Below are 22,217 nucleotides of genomic sequence, written 5' to 3' on the forward strand. Positions count from 1 at the left end.
ATGGGTGTCCCACCCCCCCTTCCTCATCAATCCCCACCAAGCAAATTGCCCCCTTGCCCCTTTTTAGATAGTGACCCAAACTGGTTTTGCTTAATGTTTTTTAGTTTGTTTGTTTTTTTTAGGGTGCCGCCTGTCTGGCAATTTGTCAGATTTGCTTGGTTTTTGTTTTGTCGTTTAGTTTTTTTTTTTTTTAGAACTTTTTTTGTTTTTACTGATTTTGGCATTGATTCAAGTTCAACACTAGCGGAAGTAAAAAAAAAATGTAAAATGTAACAACTTTATTAGCGTTTCTGTTAATTAATTAAAATTGAAAACTAATATAAAAAGTGCTTAGGATCAATGGCAATAGATATAGACTGTCGGCTCCCTGTTGTCCCTGAACGCCATTGTAACCATCTCCAAAGACCTGAAGTCCGGCAGTTTCTATGCTCCTTTTGCAGTATACGCCATCGTAGTTCCAACCAAGATATTCATTGGTACGCAAATTCTCCTGGCGCAACCACTCCTCGAGTGGGGCAAAGTATTCCCGTAAGGCGGTGCCATCTAGACGACCCTCGCCCAATGTCTCTTGAAGGACTTCCTGCCAAGGCTGAGAGGCACCTTTCGCCATTAGTTGCCTACAAGGTGGAGCAGATTTAAGTTGAAAATTGATTTGTTAATAAATGAATTGATTGAAGTTTCACTTTCAGTTGGGAATCTCCGCGAACTACTCTTATGTTTTCCAATTTAAAAAATGATTAATACGGATGAGACAAATACATATCTTTGTTAAAGAATACATACATCAAGTATTATGTAGCAAAGCAAAAAGACACTTAAGGTAATCAGAACTTCCATATCAACAATATTGATATCAGGCTATCAATATCAAGGTTTGAGCTACTGGAAAAGTACATTGCCGAATAAGTTTATAAGTTTTCTCTCAACTAATGCAAATGGCCTTAAATTATTATTAAATATAAAGCAACGTTTTTTTCTGTGGATATAAGTAAAAGACTTAAGCCCTACATATCATTTCAGCTGATTGATTGAAGAGTTGATAATGATCTCAAACACTCTCAATCACCTAAGTCGTACATGTGCGGAAAAACAAGTCAAATTAATACGATTAAATTTTCGAATAGATTTTATAAATTTTCCAGTTCAATATTCAAGTTCTAAAATCTTATAGAATTTGAATTATTTTTATGGAAGTTATTGATATTATGGGATATTTTATATTTTCATTAATTTCTTTAAAAAATAATCTGCCACTGCTCTCGTATTTAAGAACGGAGACTTTTCTGTTCAAAATCAACTTAACATAACTATTATAAAAAAATTTAATTTTCAGAATTATTCGATTAAAGTTTCTTGCTCTCTGTTTCTGTTTCTCATCTGTTTCATTTATAAATGGTTTTATCCATAGAAATATATATGAAATATTTTTTTTAATATGAAAAACTCATTTACAATGTGTAGCAATGCGAGGTCTGATATGCTGACTGATACTTAAAAGTTCCAGAATTCTCAACTCAATTTTCAAAAAACTCAATTATTAACTACAGTTGCATATTTTTTAAATTTCAAAACTTACTTTAACAAATTGCCAGCCGCTGGTTGCCTATAGATGTCGCATTTATGCAGTGGTTTCCTTGGATCGCCAGGCACATATTGTCCAGCTGTTCGGCACATTCCTCTGTATATTTGAAATTGTAAGACAGTTGAGAAAAAGTATCTGTAAATAATAGAGAAAAAAAAAAGGTTGATTCATTTATTAATGAACTTTTAGAATGGCTCTGGTCACGCTTATTGGACAGGTTAACAAAAGCAAAAACAAAAAAAAAAAACAAACAAATAGAAATCGAAAACAGAAATATTGTCAATTGTTCTAGGGTGAGAGTTGTGCTTCTATTCTAGTTCTTGTTAACTAGTTCTTGACTTGTTGCTGCTGCTGTGCTGCTGCTTGACATGGCGTCCACATTCTGGCTCAAGGTCGAGTTGCTCTAGTGGCAGCACCAGCAACTGACAAACCAAAAGCAAATTGCAGGCCAATTGGACAGCAAAATCGTTTCTCTGCATTTCGCAACTATCGGTGTATGTGAGTCTCTTTTTTTTCATTTATTTAGTTTTACGGTCTTGTAATTGTACATTTGCTTTTTATGCTCATTTAATTGCGTTTATGTTTATAGCATTTATGGTTCTTTTTTGTCTGTGTACTCTTGCCGAAGGGTAACTGATGATAAATATATGTAGTTATACATAGTCTGTCTGGGTCAACGGAAACAAGATCGTCAGTTTTTAGTGCTCAACTATTTCAATGGAGAATTCTCTACATGTGCAGCACGAATAACAAACAAACATTGCAACAATTTATTTCGAAAAATGTATAACTAACCTTTTTGAACTTTAGTGATTTGTGTATGTATTTACTGTAATTCCAGCATTAACAGACGATTTTGTGGTAAAAACAATTAAAGACTTAAGAAAGATATATGTAGCTATCTTGTTATATATTATTTTTATTGTTAAAGATTATTTCCTTATTTACTACTATCATTATCATTTAGTTAAAAAAAGAATAGGAACTTTAGCCTCTCATTATATTATTCCTTATAATTTTTTTTTTTTGCCAACTCATGATGATATAATTTTTAATAATTATGCAATATTATTAAAGAATATTCGGTGATTTTTTTTCGGTACAAATTTTTCAATTTGTTTTATGTCTGAGCGGTTCATTTGCCTAAAAACAAGTTCAACAAAAGCTTTTATTTATATGTTTATATGGATATTGACTGTTAATTTGAATCTTTGTTTTCTTAGGGGGATTCACCTTTAATGCGATGACGTAAGTTGAAGATCTTTCGCTCCATCTTTATGTTTCTTTCTCCATCTCACATTATGCTTTTCGAGAATGTTGCAAGAAATAGAAAACGAAAAAAAAACAATGTTCGATCATGACTCCCAGACGCCACTAGCATCATTAAGTGCAACTCAGATGGGTTTGATATGTGTGTTTCTGTGTCTGTGTTGCATGCAAGTGTGCCTTTTTTTTTTGGCACTTGGCTGCAGTTTTGTTGCCACATTCACATTGTATTACAGAAAAACGAAAAGAAACCACAAAAATTTTCCCAGAGACGCGACATGACCCAATAACAGGGATCAAGACTCCAAAATAGTTAGCAGCTGCAACTGCGGCAATTGCCACTCTCATTTCACATTTATTCAATCAAACTTCAGTCAGTGTCTCTCGCTCTCTCTCACACTCTCTAGCTATCCTTCTCACTATCTCTCTATCTCTTTCTCTCAATCTATCTATCCATCTTGGACTAGTCAATCACACCGCCTTCTCTCCTCCACCTAAAAACATTGTTGGCAATTAGTCGATTTTTATTTTTTGTTTGTGCTAAAATTAAATGTTGCGAAAATTCTTCTTGGACATGGAACATGTGTTCGTATTTTAGTTTGTCAGCATGAAAAATATGTGAAAAATCTAACATTTTCCTAGTCGCAGCAAAGTAAGTTCAATTATTCAACTGTTGCATTTTGGTTGCTACTGCTGCTGCAGCAGTTGCTGTGGGGCGTATGATCACTACTAATGATCGGCTTTTGGTTTCTTTAGTCTTCAGATTGGTCTGTCGGTCTTTTGGTTTCTAGTTTTATGCTCTTTGGTTTGGTAAAAGCCATTCATTTGACCACTTGGCAATTGGGTGAATTGGAGTTAAACTATTGCAGTTTATTTGCACGTACGCAGCAATTGAATGCAATTGACAATTTTTCTTTGTGGCTAATCAAGCGACGTGAGCTGTACTAAAAACAAAAATATTCTTACGCAATTTTGGAAAACCATCAATTTTTTAATGTTTTTATATTGTTTTATGTAGGGACAACAAGGCTATCTTCCATTTTTACGTTAACTACAGGGATTAAACTAATGAAAATAACTTTAATCTAATAATCCAACAACAAATTTATTGGTCAATACAACTTTGCAAAAATTTTGATTAAAAAAAATGTTCAAAGGGTTTCTACTAAACCAATGAAAGCTTGAACTAATTAGAGTAGAATCCTCGTCTATCTAAGCAAACAAAGTTAAAAAACTGTCATTACATTTAGACTAAAAGCTAAAAGTTACAACAGTTTAACATTAAGATTTGGAAAAACATTAAATCAAATTCGCATACATTTTCTTGATGAATTCTAACGCTTTATGACTTGTTACACTGGTTGATGTTGAGCTCCAGTTTTCCATATATGGTTTTAATATACTATAGATTACCAGTTTCCATACATACTTATTTATATATAATTTAATTCCAGTTTTAAATCTATCTACATATATATACTTTTTAGCTGATGTGAATGTCACATTAATGTGAACACGTTGAGGTCAAATCGGGGCTATGGCTCTCGCTCTCGCTCTCGCTCCAGCTCTTTCTCTATCTCTCTGGTCATGTCTCAGAAAGTGGTTCAATGTCCAATGCAATGACCGAACCGAATGACCAACTAACTGAGTGACTGACTGACTGAGTGACTGAATGCCTGACCGAGTGTAAACGTCTGGCGAGACGAGTCTGAGACAAGATTGAAATGCTCGTGAAATGCTGGGCCAATAATAATTTTTTTTTTGTTTTTGTTAGTTTTTTTGGGCCTGTAATTTGTTGTTAACGTCTTTTCCCATTGTTGTGCTCGACAAAGCGAAAATTTTTGTTGTGTTCGTTTTGTGTTTGAGTCTTTTTATGACTTACATATTTTTATTTATTTTTTTTCTTCAGCATGACCTTGACCATCATAAGGCATGGTCATCAGATAGAAGAGGGGCGTATTTGCTTTCGTAATCCCCTCTTGAAAGTCTACAATTAATGGAAGTTCAAAGTTTAGAATCAACCAATCAATTAACTCAATCTTAATTACATCAGTTTTTGCATTGATTTGAATTTGAACAAAATCCAATGATTTATTTACATATTCCTCGCTTTACAAAATCTTTATGCACATATTAAATAAACTTTTTTTGGTTGATTTCTTTTTTTTCTTGCCTTTGCACAAGCCTAAACTGGTCAGTTGTCGGAAATCGCTTAAGTTTTTCACTTGATATGTCAAAATGGCCAAATGTTGCACAAAATAAAAAGCCTACTAAGTCAGTCAACGACACCGCCCTGTTTGGCCATTTGTGGGGCTCGCCTCGCAAATCATTTAAGCGCCATTGGGCGTAAACCGAATAAGCCACGTTAGCCACGACAACGCAATGGTCAACAGCTTCCTTCAAAAAAGATCTTGCATGGAGTTTTGAATCTGTTTAGCTTAGAAATAAAGAAAGAAACAGCAAACTAAAAAAAATAAACAAAAACAAATTGCGGATGCTGTTCGACAAGAAGTCGGTCCGGTTTTTGCGATATTGTCTCGACCATAAATAGAGTTAAACTTGTCGCTCATTGCACAATGCACTTTCAGATTCAGTTTGATTTTCATATTGAGAGTCAAATTGTCTGATTTGGTTGCAGCTGCCATATAATACCATTCTTAATTATATCATTATTTATTGTGCTAGATCCGCTTTTCGTTTCAAATTAGCATAATATAATTTGAGTTCACTTTTGCTTATGTCTCCACCAGATCCGCACCCATAAATCAATTATCAATACAAAAAAAAAAAAAAACCGAAACGAAACCAGCGAACTTGATCTGATTTTATTTACATGTAGCTAGACATAGATCTAATTCTATTTTTGCAATAAAAATTACACTGTTTATTTACAAATATTGATGTGTGTGGGTCGTTATTCCTTAGAGATTTGTTGGCTTATAAATGGTTAAGAGAAATAAAAACTAAATAATGACCAATAAAAAAGTTAAAATTAGCTTGTATTTTTTCAAAAAAGGAGGTGTATGTGGGTGAATGGACTGTGTAAAAGGGAGCTTATACATTATGCATAGTCCAACAAAAAAAAACTAATTCATTTTAAAGTAGCACATGGCTGGCACACTAAAGTAATATAAAAAGTTGTATTTCATTTTAATATCTTCCAAAGTGGCAGCTTTGTTTTGTATAAACTATGTAAATAATTTATGCATAGAGCAATTAAAAAAAAAAAATAAATACATACATACATAGCTTTGTCAAATTGCAATTGTAGCAGTTTGATAAAAATCAATCTGATAATGAATGAATCAATCAATAAGAATTAGTCTGACAGATGTAGTATAACATATACCCTCACCCACCAATTAGAAGTTGTTATAACAGAAATCATCTTGATGAGTTTATTTTGAGATTAAAGAAAGGACTTGAAAATGAATTGTCATTATGTTTAAAGTCTGATATATATAGAGAACTTTCATGACTTCTTTAATTAAAAAAGATTCATAAGTGATAGAATATTTTGAGCCTTCTTGTTGATAAAAAAATGATAAATTCATTCTTGAAAAGAGAAGAGAACGAGAATGAAAAGAGTTATGAATAGTCTATCAATATTATTTGAGTAGTATACACATGAGCAATATGTGAGTATTATATAACCCAACAAAAGTATATCATTGTCACACTATACCAAGTAGTATTTTATTATACTCTTGAAACTTATCCAACGATATATTCTACCATATAACAGTAACATAGCAATATGTATCAGTAGTGAAGTAGTATAAAACTAATACTAAAGCTGCATGGTAATAGTGCAGTGGTATAATAGTAATGGAGCAGTAGTTGTATAACAGTTTTATTACAGTAATAGAGTAGTGTTGGAGCAGTAGTAGCATAACAGTAGTACAAAATATGTATAGTAAATGTAGCGCTGTAGTATAACAAGAGTATGGGACTACTATAGCGCTAAAGTATAACAAGAGTATGGGATTATTATAACAATTTTATGACAAAAAATATGAATATTTGAAAATTATTTGTTAACCAAACCGTTTCCATTATTCCCTACGGAACTACCTTTCAGTATTGCTTTGTGGTGGAAAAGTCACCTACGCCGGGGTTCGAACTCGAGAACAACAGAATTGTAGGAGGAGTGTTACACATGTTTTTATGTCGGTTGTTTTAAAGTCATTGAGCATTCTGGTGATATACAAAAGCCAGTTGCAATATTTTTGAATGAAAGTAGCAAAACAGTTTTGTAGAATAATGCTGTTAAAAGGTTAAGACTGTTAACGTCTAAAGAGTGAAAAAGTTTAGCAGATATAAACTAAATAAACCAACATGATGAAATGTACATATAAATATTTCCTAATTATAGTTCTCCTATATACCAAATCAATCAACATAATCGAATAGATTTCGTAATAAATGCAGGAAATCGTATGCTTAAACTTTTTATTCGTTTTTTTTCCAGCATTATTTCCCATAAAGAACAATTCATTACAGTATTTGCGATTTTACCGCCTCCCTGTCTCAAGATCGAACATGGGTTTTCCCACCTCAATCTGCCATGGTCCAAAGCAGCCGGACAGCTCTTAGAGCTCTCTGGCAACTTTTACTTTCGCAAAGAAGAAAAACCAAAAGCAAAAATAAAACAAAAACACATTTGTGTCGTTTTCTATGTTCGGCCAGATGGAACCATAGTCAAGCCAGGCCAAGTCAAGACAAGTCAAGTCAGTGCAGCTGCCTGCCCACAATAGCAGCAGCAGCAGCAGCAAGAGCAACAACAGCTAGGTACATACGACAAAACGTTACAATTCTGTCAGACGAACAAACGTATCTAACAGATACGAGATACAATTGAGACAGAGAAAGAGAGAGGTGACCGAGACGCAGGTGGAGATTGCGACGACGAAGACTTGTGGATGCTTTTGTTGCATGCGGTTGCAACATCAAAGCCAGGCCAGTGCTTGTTACTGCCTGCCACAGTCACTACTATCTCCCTTAGCCGCTCAGCCAACAACAGCCTTTAGCCTCTCCTATCTACTCTCTAACGTTTGCTGTTGCTGTTGCTGCTGCTGCTGTTGCAGTTGCATTTTGGCTTCGATTTCAGTTTTGTTTTTGTTTCTTCGTCGTTTTGGATTCTCATGTTCGAATTCGCCATAAATTGTGGTCAACCGATGCGACGTAATTCATTGATTATAACGACAACAATAACTGCAGTGGTAAAACCATCCCCTCACCATATGTCACCCAACTCCCCCTCCTCCCAAGTTTCCCCTCGCATCATGATTCTGCTGTGCATTTGTTGCCCACTGATTTATGGTCAATTGTTTGGTCTGTGCTAATGCTTGAACATTGTTTGTATGAGAATGGTCTTGTGGTCTGCTCTTCCACTTTATGCCAAAGTATGTAAATATTTTGCCAAAAAATTTGCTTATATAATTAAGACTTATTATGTGTTATGAATACCAAGTGATATGTAAGTACATATACATGTTTTTATAACAGATTGTCTGTGTTGTGTGTGCCGCATGCGATAATTCACACAATTGTTGCATAGTTGAGACAAAGATTCTGGGAATCTATGGCAATTCAAATGGATAAATACAAAAAAGAAATTCATAACACATTTTAATGATCAAGATAATACAGTAAATTAGTTACATGAATATTTATTTTCCATATACAACCTTTGAAAATGTTTATAAAATTCTTTTCCCGCCTTGTTGTAGGCAAATTTAATGTTAATGTTTCATGGATGTTACAAGACATGGATGTAACTAGAGTCATATCAGCATCTTAATAATTAGAACTTTGTTTATAAGATGAATAGAAAGTAAGGCATGGAGTTTAAGTAATCGGGAAACTGTCTTAGATAAGTCTCGCCTGGTGGCGTCATTTTAAAGATTCCATTTATTTATGTTTATGTCTTTGCCTGTAAGTTGAATACACTCCAAATATAGATTGAAATTCATCGCTATAAAATTAATATATTCCATATATTATGGCTAGTAATTAAATTTCACGCTTCTGTATAAATTTTTGTCTCTGAATGCTCTGTTTCAAAATTTTTCCTTTCTAATTAAAACTATTAAAGTCCAGTTATAACTATAACTAGATAGCAGATATTCAAAAATGTTCAAAACATGGCCAAATTTTGTCCAAATTTCAGCATTGTTAAAATTTTTATACAAAAATCTACGAGGGTCTTTATATTCCCACTTTCAGCCAACGAAAATCCTTAGCTGAGCGATATTTAAATTTTAATGAATACAAAAAAAGAAGGCAATTTTTTGTTCTTTAAGCTATATATCTATTTAAAACTAAGCAGTGGCAGAAACATGAGAAATATAACATAAAAAAATCCTAATAAAACGTTAATAAATGCATTTGATTGAAAAGAACTATAAATTAAGTTAAGAGTCCTTAATACATAGTCGTTTTATACTCATTGTCCAATGTAGGTTTTTATATTAATAAAATTGTGACTAAAGGCGATTTGTATCTTTCAGGAACTTTTTAACATATTTTGATAAATTTGATATATTTTTGATAAATTTTTGATCAATTTTTGATAAGCTTTTATTACCACATAGATAGAGGAAAATCATTTAAGTCATAATTTTAATAATGTCACATTGCAATCACAATTTGCTAACTAGGTCAACAGTGCCGGATTAACAATTTAGCAGGGTTACAAAATGGTAAAGGCCCCAAGCTTTCAAAGCGCTCTTAATGGACTTTTTTATCACTGATAGGTTAATTCTATGTTCAATCATTCACCAATATATAATTCAAGCGAATTTGGTTAATAAACAAATATTTCATTTCAAGAAATTTAGAAATTTTTTTTTTCGCTTTATAATTTTCATAAGTGATATCTCATTTTAATGCTATTAAATTCAATTTTGAATTAGAATGTAATTCATGCCAATGATCAAATTATCTTTTATGCGGGTCATAATAAACAGCAAAGTTTTCTATGATTTTTTTTAAATTAGATGGAAATTAATTTTTTCAAATATCCAAGTTTTTGATGCCATTTAAAAAAGTCGATTTAATTAAAACACAACTTTTTGAAACCGAATTGAAAACGGCCAAATAAAAAATTCTAAAAAACAAAACATCATCTTTGCAAATCATTGTTGACCGATTTCCATTTATGTTTTTACTTCTATATCTGAATATAATCTGCCAATTTGTATTATAACTCCAAAAACATTTACAATTTATGTATTTCGATTAAAACAGGTCCCGGTTTAATCCGGAATTATGACTAAGAATTTATGGAACTGCAAAGCGAATTAATTTTAAAAACAATCACAAACTCTATTGTAATAGACTCTTAAAGATAAAGATAAAACATCTTAAAACTAAACCATTTCATAATACCTGAAAATGATTTTAAATGCCATCACTGACATTAAAAACAAAACAAAACTTTTTTTTTTGTGTTTCAAATTGGAAAGTTGTCGGGGCGCCATAATACACTTTGTTTTTAGTATAGAGAAACATTTTATGTATCGGTTTTTGAATGCTTTTATAGAATCTTCACGGAACACAATAGAAAATGCAAATATTGGAAATCAAAATAATACGATTACCAAATCACTCAACTCGCATATCATTTAAAGTTTCATCTGATGTATACAAAAGTCCAACTGGTTTCATTTTGCGTATTAACAAATAATTATGCTAGCTGGCAATTGCCAAATCGCAACTCAGCATCTTTTTGATATATAATCTTATTTGGCTGCAACATCGACCCACAAAAGGCCTTTCACTTTTGCGGCAAGATTGCGGGAGATCTCACGCATGTTTGTTGCACCCAAAAACCCCCAAAACCCGAGCGCCCACCTAACTCGAACCAGAAATCTAACCCGATCCCAGCTCCCAACTCCAGTTCCAGTTCCAGACCACAAAACTCTGGCTGTGTAGTAATTGTGTATTGAAGCTATGCAATAGTTGCAAGTTATTGAATTCAGATTAGAAATTCGATCGGTTCAGCCTAATGCATATGTTGCATTGCTCAAGACTTCCTTAAACTGTGTGGGCGTAACATCAATATGATTACAAAGCCCAGCCGCACTCCCAATCCATTCAAGTCTCTTCCGCTTTCAATTTGTCAAATCAAAAAGGAAGGAAGTGCAGATGGCGGGAATATTATATGTCAAAAACAAAATGGAAAGTGGCAAATACTTCAACATTGTTGCAATATAGATTGAGTCATTATTGATGAGCGAAATTGATACTCTCAACAACTGTCAATGATTTTCTTTGCCATGGATCTATATCAACTGATGTTATTGTGGTTTTCTATGTCAATACAGGAAAATATGGGGAAAAAGGAAAAGAAAAAATTAAATTTTTCAACAATGTTGAAAGAATTCAAAGAGTAGTATATTTGATTAACTAAAAAACATCTATAATGATAAGGCTAAAAAGATTATTCATCAGATTTACAAAATGAAATGTAAGAATACTAATTTGTACTACCAAAATCATTCAAATAAGTTATGATTACCTCTGATGGACAAGGAACTAAACTATTTATACTCAAACTATTTATACTCATTTTCATTTTAAGTCTTAAAAATTACATAGAATAGAATAGAAACTTTTCTTTATTTGTTTATTTTTTCTATTTAGTTTTTTCTCAGATTATTCTAATGGAAGTTGACTTTGGCTAAAAGTTAATTCGGAATCGTACATTTGAATGATTACTAAACCATATTAAGAAAACTAATTAACATTAAATGACTAAAAGTGATATGAGATCAATAAATTTAAATAAATCATATGATCAATGATTAAAATCATTGTCTTTATTAGTTAATTGATAAACAAATCTCCCCAAATTGATTATCGTATACAATTTAATGACTTTATCTATAAATGTATAATAAAGTCAATGTAATAAATTTTGGCCAACGCTAACAAAAGTGTTTCTCAATTTAATATTTAAACACATAATTAAATATATTTATAATAATTTATTTTGGGTTTTTTCCTTATACATGTATTGGAATCAGGTTTACCCCAAAAACTAGATATTTAAACCAGAGACACGCCCAAAGAACTATGAGAAATTTCGAGAAACATACTTATGACCTTTCATCGAATATTGTTTTTATACCCTTGCTAAAAAAGGGTATATCTAAGTTAATCTTTTCCTTGTAAATTAGTAATGTTTAAAATTATTTTTGGAAAGGCTGTATAAAATCTTGAAATTGTTTTTCAAACGTTTATTTTAAAGTATTTTGTTAAAATATTGTTTACTTTTTAATTAAACAGTAAAATCATTAAACCTAATTGCTGTCAATTTCTAGGCTAATTTTATTAATATTAAATTAAGCTATAAACAGGACTTTCGATTTTCAATTTCCGCAAAATTATCTGCTCGCATACATATATTCTCTTATATGTATTTATTAAAGTAAATCGGCCTTGAAATATGCTGTATTTCTATCATAATAAGGAACAATCGTTTTAAACTAAAGATCTAAATTATTTTGTTTAAGTCTGTTTCTTTTCTTATTTTTTGTTTGTTGCCTTGTTTTATAACGTCATATTTGATCAAACTCGTTCATCTATGCCATATATCAATGATCAGGACAGTTTCTTTACCTTTGTTCGATTCTTGACAGACATAAATATCCAAATTGGCAATCAATAAAAAAAAGAACTTTCAAAATTCTTCTGGAATTTCCAAATATAAATTTAAATCTAATTTATATTTACAATTTAATTTATTCAATTGTTTTAATTTATGTTCGTTTTTGTTTTTTTTCTTTTTAGTATTTTATTATTCTTGAATTGATTTTTAAAATGTTATATCTCAAGCTACGTCTGCACCAATACCAACAAAGCTGAACGGGCAAGATCTTGGTATTGGTGATCTACATTTGTAGTAGTGAGCGCTTCCGCTTGAAACTTTCCGAGCTCACCAATACCAATAGACAACTATTAGTTGGAGGAGCCATTGAAAAGCTTTCAACAGAGAGAGAGAGACATGCGATGGATTCTCTCTCTCTCTTCCCACGATCACTTGGTAGCTAGCAAAAGCTTTTTTTCGCCACCAACAACTTTTTGGACTTGGCGGCGTTTTCAGTTTCGATTTGACACAAAAACTCTTTGGGGGTATAAAAGCGCGCCACTGACCACAGACAGCATCCAGTCAAAGGTTTGGAATCGCTAGTGATTCTACAAATCCTTACACAGTTGATTTCAAGTTGCTTTGTAAGTGTGTTCAAAACTATTTATTAGTTTATAGTGTTTTAAATTTATTTACGCCCAAAAAAAGGAAAAAGATATTACCAAAAATTACTCAAAAAAAAAAAAAAAATTCAAGAGTTTAAAAAAAAAAATAAGCAAAACAGTTTTGTGAAAAGTGTTGAAAAAAGAAAAATTAACTTCTAAGGAAGTCGAACATTGTGATAATTTATTGAAAAAATATTCAAATATTTTCAATAATAATTTGTTTTGATTTTTTTTCAGCCTTGGCAAGTTCTAGCCTAACGCTTCACAATGAAAGTATTTGTAAGTATCAAGTCAATACTAATAATAATTACTCTATAAATTTATCATTCAGAATGATCTATGTAAATCTATAGTAAATGTCTATTCTTTGTGCATAATCAAATGTGAGAAATTGTGAGAAGAAATAATATAATTGTAATTAACAATAATATGAAAACACTCCCACATAATATTACAATTCAGATCAGCTATGCATAGATACATATGAGCTAATTACAACAATTTCTAGTGGGAATTAATAGAAATGGTTAATCAAAACAGTTAAATTGCATAAATCAAATGGGGCAAAATTGTCTAATAAATGGCAAACTTCAACTTGAACAACAATTGTCTTAGCCATCATCATAATCACGTCTCAAGCTTAGATCAATTAAAATACAAAACAACAACAAAAACAACATCAACAACATTTTTATGAAATTACTTATCAAAGACTTCTTCAGGTGCAATCAATTGAAGCGTGACATTTTGTCATGTCTTTCATTCGAATCGGAATGGGAGTGTAGGAAGTGGGCGTAGAATTGCATATTTCATGCGTAGCACGCACAAATTTCACTTGACCATTTGAATCCATAAGCAAGAGACAAGTCGACGACATAGGCAAATGGGCGTCATAGTTATCTTTCACTTTCTAAACCGATTACCTAATCGATGAACCATTTAAATAATAATTTCGGAGTGGGCCAATGACTTTGCTTTGAAATAGGAATTTTAAAAGAGTTTGGAGGGGTAGAAAATTGGTTTTAATTTTGCTGATTGAATTCCCTTCTGGTCAACAGATCTGCCTAGCTGCCCTGCTGGTGGCCTCCGCCTATGCCAGCAAATCGGCCACCGAAGAGAAGGTCCCCCTGGAGAAGAAACTGGACAAGCGTGGTCTGCTTGATCTGGGCTATGGCTACGGCCATGCTGGTCTTGATGTTGGCTATTTGGGACATGGTTCTGTGGCCGGTCATGGTTATGGACTGACTGGACATTCTGCTCCCGCTGCCATTGCTGTGGGCCACAGCGGTCCAGGTATTGCCTATGGACACTCTGCCCCAGCTGTTGCTGTCCATGCCCATGCTGCTCCTGCTCCATACATCATTAGCAAGCAAGCTGATGTGCACAAGACCATCACCATCACCAAGGGAATCCCTGTGCCCGTCCACGTAGATCGCCCCTACCCAGTCGTCCACGAGAAACGCGTTCCTGTGGAAGTCAAGGTGCCCGTGCCACAGCCCTACGAAGTCATCCGCAAGGTCCCCGTAGCTGTTAAGGAATACGTCAAGGTTCCTGTCCATGTTCCACAGCCCTACGAGGTTATCCGTCACGAAAAGGTCCCCATCCACGTGCCCGTAGATCGTCCATACCCCGTTGAGGTGCCCAAGCCTTACCCAGTTGCTGTCGAGAAGCCCTATCCCGTCTATGTTGAGAAGGTACAAAAAGTGGCCGTCCCCGTCCAGGTAGACCGCCCCTACCCAGTTTACGTCAAGGTCCCAGTGGTGTCCCACTCCGTGGTGAAGCATGCTCCAGCTGTCGCTGTCGCAAGCTACCCAGCCGTCCACAGCAGCATTCCCATCAGCAGTTACGGACATGATGCCACCGTCTATGCCGATCATGGTGGCTACCACAAATAAATGAATTCATCAGCGGCGAAGGAGGAATCGTAATTCCATTATTTTGGAGCGAAGGAAATTTTAGCCACATTTTTCCCCCTCTCCCATTCCACCTTCCTACCCCTGTTGTCTTTTTTGTCTTGGCAAGTCCAAGACTTACCAAACCCTGCCACTCTCTCGATAGCTCTTAAGAAAAAAACAAACAAACCCAATTCAACCCAAGACGAGGAAACAAAAATCAAGCACAAGTCTTTTGTAAATTATTTCCAAACCAAAATTAAGAAGATGAAAACCCCATCCAATGGAGCATTGTGATGTGATGAAATTCAAATTTAGGATAAATTCTCAGTTAAGTGTTTGTAAATTCATATATTTATGAACATTCTTTAGCTGTGCGTTAGTTTATCAGTGAAAGGTTTCAAAAGCACAATGAACAACAAAACTAAAATAAAGAAATACAAAATAAAAATGTTTAAAAATAATTTCGTATTCATCTTGTTTTATATTCGTTGCAAAACTTCTCGTTTAGAGTATATTGGAAATGATTTATAACAATGGAAGAAAATATCTTGTACATATATACATATATATATATATTTTGTAAATAAAAAGTATAAAAACTACAACTAAAAACTTATTTAAAAAACCAAAGTGGTCCCTGTTGTTAAAAAAAAACCACATAAACTAGTAGAGAAGGGCCACCTCGAAAATCTACAATCACCTTCCACTCCCCAGACTACTGGTTAATGGGCAAGTGGAGCTTGTCTGATGGTAACTAAATATGACATTTCTGAGTTACTATAACGTACTATTTTTATCAAAATATATTGCTTACCTACCATCAGCTTAATGAACTTAACAATTTATTTACCGAGAGGATGAAATGGTATATTAAATTGGTCAAATTTTATGCAACATCCAAAAAAAATTTTTCGACTCCGACACAAAGTATATCAATTCTTGATCGGACACTATAAAAACTAGAGCCACTAAATGGCAAACTCGTGTTGTGGGCATCTTTTCCCAAACCTTATCCTTTTGCTCTGAAAAAATCCTATCTTGTGGAGGAAATTCACATTAAAAAGTTACATATGTGTTTGAATGAATAAATATTTATTATCAATATTCATTTATTAATTTAAACTAATGTATTAAACTAGAAAATTTAAAACGTTTGTCAAAAGTTCACGTTTTTACTCTGTATTCAGGTACGCCGGCTCCTGGGAGATTTATTTTCAGATACTAATCCGAACTCTGCTTAAATTTCTTTGGGATAAGATTCCTAGTCCACTTCCTCTTCCAAATATTTGTTCAAGTTCAGTTCCAATTAATTATCCTTTTATTTTCAGTTTATTTTTATTTCATTAAAATCATATTGGCAAATTTAAAATTATGCTTATTAAAGACTTTTGTTAATAAGATATTATAGTCGTAGTAATATATTTATTTCTAATTCAATCTCCAGACTTAAGTATTCATTTCTTGGTACCCAAAATGGTGTCAGTATCTATCAATACCAACTAATTTTGTATAAATAATTATATCTTTATTTAAAGTCTTGAAGCTTATAGGCTATTTAATAGTCTCATTAGTCTAACATTCCTTAATCATTTTTCAAGTGCAAGTTTTGACGTTCTATTGGCTTAAATGTAGTAAAATCAGTCCTTAGGTATTTATTAATTTAATATTAAAATTTTCAATGTAAGATCGAAAAATAAAAGCTTTTGATAACCTGCATTTAAGCCCATAATTGTAGATATCTATCTATAAGTTGTTACAATGAAATCATAATGAAGTAAATGCCTCCTCTCTCCTCTCCTCCATTTGTTTTTAAAAAAGTATTTAATATGTGCATAAAAACCAAACATTTCAAAAGAATTACCCTCATTGCATTTAATCCTTCAAGTCACTAGAGTTGGCATATGTCAAAATGTTTTATACCAGACACGGAAGGAAATGTGTGCCAGCTTACAGCGTGAGAGATTAGCTCCCTGATGCCCTGCTCATCGATCAGAGATTCATCTGACACGTGCAAGGTTGTTTCACACCAATCCCGAATTCAGTCCAATTCCATTCCCTCAGAGACGATGTCAAAAACAACGTCATTTAAAAGACAATCGTAAATTTTAATAACTTTTAAGAGAAGCAACAGCAATGGCACGCAAAGTGAATGAACTGAAGCACAGGGTTTTTCCTGGTCCTAAAATACCTAAATTTCAACTTTCAAAAATAAAAACAACAACAAAATTAAAAATAAATAAATTAAAAGGTTTACAATAATTGCAGCTCATCACTAAGTTCTAAGCAACTAATTGGTTCATAAAATAAGAGGGCTCGTTTTTGATAAAATCAAAATTTAAATACGAAGTTAATATACCCTTTCAGAAAACAAGTTCGTTAAAGCATTTTAGCCATATGATGGGTAAGCCGATGTAATATTAGGCTAAAAAACTAATGAACTAAATCTTACTAATTAGTATTTCCAGCTGGACATGGACCTGTAAGCCGAATGAAAAGGATATCTAGATTTTCGATTATAGAGATGCTGATCAAACTTCCTAACTCTTTCTAACAATTACATTACAAGGCCCAAAACGAATATACCTGCCCACGAAGCAAAGCGGCGCCGTCTTGTATGTAAGTATTTGATGAATTGAATCAATTAAGTATTTAGGGCTATTTTGCATTTTTGAATTTGGTTCGAAGATCCTTAAACCGGTTTCACAGCAAATTATGCCTATGTTTGGGGGATTCGCCCAACTCCCGATGGTATATGTTTGTTTTTTGTTTGGATTTATGTTTTTTTATATATTCTTTTATGAGGCCAAAGCCCTCGGACCTGTCTTTGTTTTCAAGGACAGATCCAGCCATTTGCTGCTGACGGAACTAAAACAAAAAAACAACTTTCTAATACGATAAGAAAAAATTAAAGTTGATCTTTGATTTAATTTTCTTCTACTTAAGATTTAGATTTACCTCAAGATCTGATTCTATACAGAACCAGTTTAAAGTCAAAGCCAAAGAATTTATTTCGAGTTTCATTGAAGGTCGTCTGACACTGCATTTGCTACATAAACACATATGTATGTGTATGTGTGTGAGTGTGGGCGTGGCAAAATGCAGTTGGCTACTGCACATATGCATATTTATTTATAATCATAATTTTTTAACAAATTATAAGATTTATCATGAGTATGTGTGTGTGTGTGTTTGTGTTCTTGACGTTTGCTGTTTGCTCTCCTTGTAGGTGTTAACTTGAATTGGACTTGCATTTGGATTTTCTTTAGGGGGGGTTATGCAATTCACTTGGTCTTTATAATTATCAAGCGGATCTCTTGATCAAACTTGATTGTTGTAAAAAACCATGTAGTTTGTTGTTAGGGTCCAATTAGTGTGCATTAAAATACAAAATAAAATATATTTATACAATACAACAAGAATGTGGTTCAAGATTGAATTGGTTTAATCATAGGTATAACTTAATTACTACTAATAGCTCACACAAAACCCTAAAAGGTAACAATATTCTTTAATGACCTCAATGCTCAATGCTTTTAAGCATTAGAAAATTTATTTACTTAAAAATTTTTTTTATTTTGATAAATTTTATTAAAATTTGAAAAGTGAAAAAAACTTAAATATTAATTTGGTTTGGGTTAAGGACAACTTCCAACCTTAAGATAGAATTCATGAAATTTTAAAATCAATTAAGATTATTGGGTTAGAAAATGTAGTAATTTTCGAGTGGGGGAACTTAGCAATCTGAGAATTTATCAAATTTGTCTGACAAATTCGAAGATTCTTTAGTGGAGCTTACAGACAGTTAAAAAAACTTAAAAAAATGAGTACATGTCGATGTCGATATTTTGGGGGGTATCCAGACCGTCCAGACTTGTCCCCTGGTTCCGTCCATACATGAAAATATTGATATTGCTTTATTTTCTTCTGGACTGAGAATTAGCAGTTAAAATGCCTTGTCATAAAAATGTTCAGTGTCTTTTACTATCCGAGCATTTATATAAGCTATTTGTCATAACACATACTTATTACCAGATGTTGAATTTAACTCTTTAAAAATTAAATATATCATTGACAAAGTCCTATTTCAGCTTACTTAATTATTGGATAACCTAAGTCCATAAACTTAATTGTTGCATCGATTTTGTTTAATGGAATATTAGAAATTTTAATATGTATGTATATATAATTTATTAAGGAGAATTTTAAGTGCTCTGAAGAATTCATAAAAAAGACTTCTTTTTTAAACTTTTGCTTGAATTTGTGGATGACTTATGTCATATACACATAAAAATGGTAAAGCCATTTTAAATCTTACTACAGATAAATACGACTGAACTCTTTTTTAACGTTAGTCTTTTTAATAGTTTTCACATGTTTATCTGGTTGAACTGTTTTGAATTATTATTGCATACCTATAACGAAGTGCAGTGCGGTCAGCAAGTGGAGTCAACCAATGTAACATTTAATTTCAATTGCAACTTGTCCGATATGTAAGCATTATGCCATGTCAATGACTTCAATTGCAAGAAGCAATAAAGCCAAAGCAGAAGCTGTTTTCAGTTTGGTCAAATCAAGCAGAAACAAGAAGAACTCAAAGGCACTCACATGCACACCAGTTTCATATTGGTTGAATGGATGGATGGATGGATGAGCAGAAAGAGCATAAAGGGGACAACTAAGAGGGGAAGCTATTGAGAAGGCAGTTGGCGTGGGGGCGGTCTCACATTAGGGACTTCCAGATTGCCACAGACATTTGTTCGTTCGCTTCAGTTGACTTGCAGCAAATGTGTGTATTTCGTTACTTCTTCTTCGATTACGTTTTTTGGTTTCAAGTTGAAAACTAGTGCAAAAGTTTTTTTTCTTTATTTTTTTGGCAGACATGCATTTTGCTTTAAACCAAATTCATTTCGCAATCGAACGACAACAACGTCAACATTCAGCGACGACGATGCAGACGCATTTCAGTACAATTTTGGATGGACAAGTTGGCGCTGACCTCCAAAGCAATGAGTAAGTAGAAGAAGAAAAAAAAGACAAGCAAACTAACAAAAAAAAACCCCAAAATAGCTTCATTAGAGCTAAAGTTTCGCTATGTGGATTTTGTTTTTTTTATAACAAAAAAAAAAAAACGAAACGAAGCGAAATGAATTGCGAAAATACGTTTTCAGTTTTCCCATTTGCTTTTGTCATTTTGGTAGCAATTAATTAATTTCAACAAATATGCGTACGTCCTCAACGACTGCAAAAACGTGAAAATATTGTTTTTAATTGGTTTGCCATCTCCTTCTCTCTCACTCTTTCGTTCTCTCTGTCTTTGTCTTTGAGCCGCATCGAGATTCGACGATCATGTTGCAATCTTTATTTGCCGGTGGAGAGAGAAATCGCATCCGACAAGATCGAATAATGAAAAACACATACATAATGTACCTTGAATTTTAGTAACAACACTTTTAATGCCCTGTATTATAAATAAATGTCTATAAAAATTCTACTCATTGCACTCAATTCAAAAGTATATAAAAATGTTTTTTTTTTAATGCTTAAACATTTGTCTCATTGAAATGTATTAACGATTTCATTATTTTCCCAACCTAAAAAGAACTTTTAGATAATTATATAGGTACCTACCAATTATAATAAAAGACTTCTTTTGCGTCGGTTCATAATTTGTTTTATTACCAAAAGCTATTTAGAAAAATGGGTTTTTTTCTTCCTATATTGTATCTATATCTCTTCATATTGTATCTAAATCTAAACTGAAACAAGTTGAACCAAGTAGCTAGAAACGGTTGATTTCTCTAATTAGCAACAATCCAGATAAAATCTCGAATATACCATTTTACCAATTAAAGAAAAAAAAATTCTCCCAAACTCTTATTTTGTTTCAGACATTTTCTTCCGTTATTACATATTTAGTTTCTTGTATTGTAACACTTTAAGTTCCATTTTACTTTCAATAAAAGCTGAACTTCAAATAATTATATTGGCATTGAAATTAAAAGTTCAAATGTAATAAGTGTATTTTTTTTTCCATCCTAGAACGCATGAATTTATTTAACATTAATTTTTGATTAACGGACAAGATGCTGGAACGAATTGGTCTCGATAACCACTTCATATTGACGACAACACTGCGATAAATTAAAAATGAATCTGATACAAAACTAAAATGCTATTTAATAAAAGATTCTATATTAAATTAATAAACTATATATTATTTGTATCATTTTTTAAACAAGGCCTTTTAATACTCCTTCATAATCCTTCCCCATAATCACCAAAGGGCAGTAACGTATCTAAATTGGCTTATTCTCAATTTCACATTACTTAATCGATGATATATTTAATGCCATTCTTTTTTTTTTTAATATAAAGTCTTTATTTGTTTGCAAATGAATAGATCAATTTCAAATTTTCGGTTACCTTACAGTGTGCCAGTTGTATCAAAACAAAGACAAACAACAATAAATTGCAAAAACTAACTTGATATTCTTCGCTCTTATTTGTGATGTTTATCCAGAATATTCATTTAGTAATTACTTCATGCATCTCCTCAAGCACCTAATACGCCTACTGCCTCCATAATCTACAGGGTATAAAACGGGATACTCACACATCGCTGTGTGTGGGATCAATTTAATTAATATGATTAATATGCCAGTTATTTTTTAGTATGCTCTACTTATAAATTTTTTGGCAAATGAATATTCATTTGATATCGATTATTAAAAACGACATGCAAAATTGAAATGATATTTCATATTTAAATATTCATTCCAAAATGACATTTTTATTTAATTTGGAAGTTTGAGTCTTGAGACAAACATTTTGCATTTGGCAATAATATAAAATAAATCATTTTTTTGCCCGCCCTGGGCTATTGTTCAACTCTCGTCAGCAATTAGTGCAAAAATATAAACAGAAAAAAAAAAAACAACAACAATAAGATCAAACAGAACTGAGCCTGGGAATTATGTCGTTTGCTCGACTTTTGTGTCTCTTTTTTTTTGTTTTTTACTTTTCTGTCTTTTCTTTGGCTTGTGCAAGTTTTCGCAGAGTGTGAGAGTGTTAGATTCATTTGAATTAATTTTTTAATTTTTTCTGTCGTCTGTGTGGCAACCGAAAAATATAAAAAAAAACACAAATTTCGTTCACATGAAACCCAACGGCAATTGTAAAGTTTCAAGACTTGAAAATATTTCATAATTAAGACT

At 32.6% G+C, this 22,217-nt stretch overlaps 2 protein-coding genes across 2 annotated transcripts in view; one reads left to right on the plus strand and one right to left on the minus strand.

Moving 5' to 3' along the window:
• Nucleotides 1-263: 263 nt before the first annotated feature.
• The window catches only part of LOC6642187 (angiotensin-converting enzyme), a 58,551-nt gene continuing 36,597 nt past the window's right edge, over nucleotides 264-22,217 (minus strand). Inside the window, exons 8-9 of the mRNA XM_023175760.2 lie at nucleotides 1,577-1,717; nucleotides 264-617 (exon numbers count right to left, since the gene is read on the minus strand). Coding sequence (XP_023031528.1) covers nucleotides 302-617; nucleotides 1,577-1,717 — 457 coding nt within the window. The 3' untranslated portion in view covers nucleotides 264-301. The remainder of the gene's footprint in view (nucleotides 618-1,576; nucleotides 1,718-22,217) is intronic.
• Nucleotides 1,773-15,464, plus strand: LOC6642188 (mantle protein). The gene is made up of 2 exons (XM_047010902.1): nucleotides 1,773-1,799; nucleotides 14,167-15,464. Exons 1-2 carry the CDS (start codon nucleotides 1,773-1,775, stop codon nucleotides 15,001-15,003), a joined length of 864 nt encoding a protein of 287 aa, XP_046866858.1. The 3' UTR covers nucleotides 15,004-15,464.

Source organism: Drosophila willistoni, assembly GCF_018902025.1.
Source record: "Drosophila willistoni isolate 14030-0811.24 chromosome 2R unlocalized genomic scaffold, UCI_dwil_1.1 Seg167, whole genome shotgun sequence".
Taxonomy (NCBI): Eukaryota; Metazoa; Arthropoda; class Insecta; order Diptera; family Drosophilidae; genus Drosophila; species Drosophila willistoni.